We start from the raw sequence: 2175 nt of genomic DNA on the forward strand, positions 1-2175 counted from the left end.
CCATGTACCTCTCTCTATTCTACCTGTCTTCAACCTAACTTTATTCTATTATTCTCTTCTCTCCTCTACCAACTATCTTACCCAGCCAACCCACGGAACCTTCTCTCTCTTTCACAAGAAACATCGACTGAATTCATCTTCTCCCTCTCTTTTCTTCAGTTCTTTCTTCGTCTTCTAAGGAAAGAAAAGGAAGTAAACGAGAAAGAGAAGGAGAGAGAACGACAGATCCATGCCGATCCCGTACGTGACTGGCAAGGCTTCTCCACGGACAAGGAGTAAGTCAAACTGAAGGCGTGAGATTCAGAAGGTAACTAATGCATGAAGAGGAACAAGACGACGAGGAAGAAGACCGAGCCTTCTTCTTCTCTTCTTGGGGCAGAGCAACAAACGTAGAGACACAAAGGGAAAAATGAAGGAGAGAGAGAGAGAAAGAGAGGAAAAAGTCTTCTTCTTATTTTCTTTCTTCTTCGTTTTCCCCCATTCTTTCTCTTACGTTGTGGCTTTACATTCCTTATCATCATTGCTAATGTGTTTCTCCTCCCCCTCACCGAATTCCATTCAAAAGACTTCTTTCTTCCTCTTCTTCACCCTCTTTCTCTTTCTTAGACTTCTTATGCCATTCAAATCACTCGTGGTCGAGGATCTGCTACTGCTACTACCCCTCTCCTACTCCTATTATCACCCATCTCTCCCTTTTCTCCATTTTTTCAACCTATCTATCGTTTCTCCATCTACCTCTCTTTAATCAATCCATCTATCTCCCTTTTTCCCTCCCTTCTATCTATCCTTCAGTTCGTTCAAATCACCTCATGTCAGGCTTCTTTCTTTCTTGCTTTCTCATCATTTAATTACGTCGCAGCATGATAGGTACATACGCACACACTCTCTCCCTCTTCCCCTAGATCTACAGAATACACGTCTACATACACAAATATAGGTGCATACATGTACACGTGGTAGACGGACTGATGGGCAGCTAGCTAGCTAGCTAGATAGCCAGCTAGCTAGCTGGATGCACAGGTCTGGTGTGTGATGTGACGACTATGGAGGAGACCCGTCGTTGAGCCCGACGGCTGTGTCTTCATAAGCAACTGAAGGAAGTCTTGAACGAAAGTGATCTTCTCCTCCCGCTGGTTTATCGACAGGTTTGTTCTTTGCCTACTTTTGAATTCTTCCTTCTTGCTTCTTTCCCCCGTCTGCGCGTGGTGTATATACATCACCATCATCCTATAGACACCTCGACTTTAGTGACAAGAGAATGAATCGATCATATCTTACTCACAAAAAAGCCGTTTTCCCCCCCCTCTTCTCCTCTTTCATTAAAACACATAATTAGATATACATATAGACATACGCTTCCTTTCGTCACCTTCTTCATTGGATTTTTTCTTCAAACTCCGGAGAGACAAAGAGGAAGAAAAGGAGATACTGGCCCCAAAGGAACATCACTCACACGCTCGCACTTTCTCTCTCTATCTCTCTCCCTGTCTCTTTCTATCTTCTTTTTCTTCTATCTTTCCTTTTTCCTTTCTTCTTCTTTCTCTTTCTCTTCGTTCTTTTCGTCTCTCTTGTTTCCTGGCATGTATGTAGCTGGGATGGGGGTTCTTCTTTACATAATGTTACATGCCTGGTCTCCTTGACCTCTCATGAGGTAGAGCGATCGGTGGAACTCGAACAGCCTCTTCCCTAGCTCGAAAGTATAATACTTATCTACATACAAACGCACCAACACACACAGAAGATAACGAAGAAAGGATGGAGAAAAAGAAGAGAAAACATTCATTTCTCATTGATTCATTAGCTTAGCCCGGTTTAAAGTTCATGAAGGATGTGGCTGTCATCGTAACGTACCTGTCTCTATCTTCTTCTTGTATGTAGATACCATTCGGAAAGCAAGATACCTCAAACCTTCTCTCTCTCCCTCTTAACCCTCGATATATATGCACCCCGAAGATCTCTCTCTCTCAAGACGACTCATCCTCAGACATTCACGAACAGATCTCAATGCTCTATGGTGTGAAACACTATGTGAAACACTATATCTATCTACATCTATCCACATCTATCTATCTATCTATCTTTAATCTATCTACATCTATCTATCTATCTTTAATCTATCTATCTATCTACATCTATCTATCTATCTATCTTTAATCTATCTATCTATCTATCTTT

General features: G+C 41.9%; 1 protein-coding gene across 1 annotated transcript in view; it reads right to left on the minus strand.

Annotated features, from left to right (window-relative positions):
- Positions 1-4: 4 nt before the first annotated feature.
- CSUI_010948 (uncharacterized protein) overlaps positions 5-2175 on the minus strand; it is a gene marked incomplete at its 5' end in the record, with an annotated part of 2687 nt that continues 516 nt past the window's right edge. Inside the window, one exon of the mRNA XM_068071049.1 lies at positions 5-1710. Coding sequence (XP_067916976.1) covers positions 1610-1710 — 101 coding nt within the window. The remainder of the gene's footprint in view (positions 1711-2175) is intronic.

This window comes from Cystoisospora suis, assembly GCF_002600585.1.
Source record: "Cystoisospora suis strain Wien I chromosome Unknown contig_8997, whole genome shotgun sequence".
Taxonomy (NCBI): Eukaryota; Apicomplexa; class Conoidasida; order Eucoccidiorida; family Sarcocystidae; genus Cystoisospora; species Cystoisospora suis.